The sequence below is a fragment of the Monoraphidium neglectum genome (genome assembly GCF_000611645.1).
Source record: "Monoraphidium neglectum strain SAG 48.87 unplaced genomic scaffold scaffold06516, whole genome shotgun sequence".
NCBI lineage: Eukaryota > Viridiplantae > Chlorophyta > Chlorophyceae > Sphaeropleales > Selenastraceae > Monoraphidium > Monoraphidium neglectum.
The window spans coordinates 1-2182 of record NW_014007127.1 but is presented as its reverse complement, the minus strand read 5'-3'; the positions used below and the strand labels follow the sequence as shown (position 1 = coordinate 2182).

General features: G+C 71.6%; 1 protein-coding gene across 1 annotated transcript; it reads left to right on the top strand.

Moving 5' to 3' along the window:
• Positions 1–543: 543 nt before the first annotated feature.
• On the top strand, positions 544–1817 carry MNEG_16560 (unc51-like kinase; the record flags this gene model as incomplete). Its single annotated transcript, XM_014034970.1, has 3 exons — positions 544–585; positions 1078–1731; positions 1806–1817. The coding sequence occupies 3 exons, from the start codon at positions 544–546 to the stop codon at positions 1815–1817; spliced, it is 708 nt and encodes a 235-aa protein (XP_013890424.1).
• Positions 1818–2182: the final 365 nt, after the last annotated feature.

Sequence of the window (2182 nt, the reverse complement as noted above, 5' to 3'; positions counted from 1 at the left end):
CCCCAAACCCCCCCCCCTGGCAGCGCGACCTGAAGCCTCAGAACCTGCTGCTGTCGGACGCCAGCGCCACGCCGCTGGTCAAGATCGCGGACGTGAGCAGCGGTCAAGATCATGGGGGGCTGCTGGGCAGAGGGCACCGGGGACCGGCGTCAGCGGCGGAGGTGCCGCCTGGAGGGAGCAGACGGGCGAGCGGCAGCGGCGGCCGCCTGGTCGCTGTCAGCGCTTGCTTGTTCACGGTCAAAGAGCGCCGGGCGCCGAGCAGCTTGGACTCTCATACACACACTCTCTCTCTCTCTCTCTCCGACACACACACACACACACACACACACACACACATACACACACACATCGACACCAAGACCCCCTGGAGTCCCCAGAATCCGTTACAACAGGATCACCGCCTCCTCGCACCGCCGCGCCGCGCCCTCACACGTCCGGTAAACCCCCGAACCCTCCCCCCTCCCCCCACCCTTGCAGTTTGGCTTTGCCCGGTCGCTGGCCCCCCAGGGCCTGGCAGAGACGCTCTGCGGCTCACCCCTATACATGGCCCCGGAAATACTGCAGTTCCAAAAGTACGACGCCAAGGTGGGCGCGCGGCCCCCGCCCGTCCGCGTTTGACCGCCGTTTGACCGCCGTTTGACCGATTGTTCGACCGCCCGTTTGGACGAGAGCACGGTCGCGACCCTCTCGTCCGCAAGTGACCCCCTGGGATTGCACCCGGCGTGGGGGCGTGGGGTCGCAACGGGCGCTGCGCGGCCTTGCCGCTGCGGGCCCGGGCGCGCCGCCGGGGGTCGGCGACGGGCGGCAGCACACGGGCCAGCGCTAGCGCCGGGCCCTGCCGGCGCCGCCGCCCCTTCGCGCCTGTCGTCGCCGTCTGCATGAACGCCCGCCCTAGGCTGTCCTTGATGGCACACTCCCAACCCCCCGGTTGCTAATAAACTGGCATGGCGCTCTCCTGCAGCAGCCCCTATGCCGCACCAACTGTGAATTGCTGCCCCTATAGCATAAGGTGTTTAGTCCCGTATTAACTAGTGTTTCCTCAGCTTCTTGCACCCCCTGTCTCCACCCACCCCCCAGGCTGACCTGTGGAGCGTGGGCACCATCCTGTTTGAGTTGCTGACCGGGCGCCCCCCCTTCAACGGCACCAACCACGTGCACCTGCTGCGCAACATTGAGCGAGGCGAGGCGCGCCTGCCGGAGCACGTCGCCGCGCGGCTGGGCGGCAGCTGCCGCGCCCTGGTCGGGCAGCTGCTCAAGCGCAACCCCGTGCAGCGGCTGTCGTTCGAAGAGTTCTTCCAGCACCCGTTTCTGGCGGGACACACAGGGGCCGGCGGAGGTGAAGGCACGGGTGGGCCGCACCAGCAGCCTCGCGACGGCGTCGGCGCGGCGCAGGCGCAGGCACGTGGCGTGCCGCCGCCGGCGCCGCCGCTGATTGTGCGGCCGCAGCTGCAGCAGCACGCTGCAGCAGGGCACGCCGCGCAGGCCGCAGCGGCGGCGGCGGCGCCGCCGGCTGAGGCGCGACAGCCCGCGGCGGCGCAGCAGCTGCCGCCAGTTCCGGCGGGGGCCCCCGTTCAGCAGCAGCAGCAGCAGCAGCAGCAGCAGCAGCAGAGGCAGCACGCGCTGCAGCCCGCGCAGCACCACCCCCTGCAGGGCAGCGGCAGCGCCCACGGCGCCACCGGCAGCGCCCACCACGCACGCCACCTCTCGGACTCGTTCGAGCACGATTTCGTCGTGATCGACAGCTGCGGGGCAGCTTCCGCCCCGCGGCCGGCCCGCGGCAGCGGCCCGGGGCGCTCTGACCACAGTTTGGGCAATAGCGCCGGCGGCGGGGACGGCGGCGGCAACGGCGGCGGCAGCGCGAGCGGCGGCAGCAGCGCGCTCGTCAGCCGGGCTGAGGCGGTCCTCAAAGGGGACGCGGCGCCCGGCGGCGGCGCAGCGGCTGCCGCGCAGCGGCAGCATCAGCAGCAGCAGGCGAGGGGGGCGGGGCAGCAGCAGCAGCAGCAGCAGCAGCAGCAGCAGCAGCAGGAGGAGAGGCTCGATTCGAGCGTCGTCGGCGGCGCCGGGGCCGAGGAGGCGGCGGCAGCGGCTGCGGCGGCGGCCGCGCTGACAGAGAGCACGCTCAGAGAGTTGGAGGGGCGTGCAAACCGCGTGCAGGCGCTGTGCCAGCTGCTGCACGCCGCGC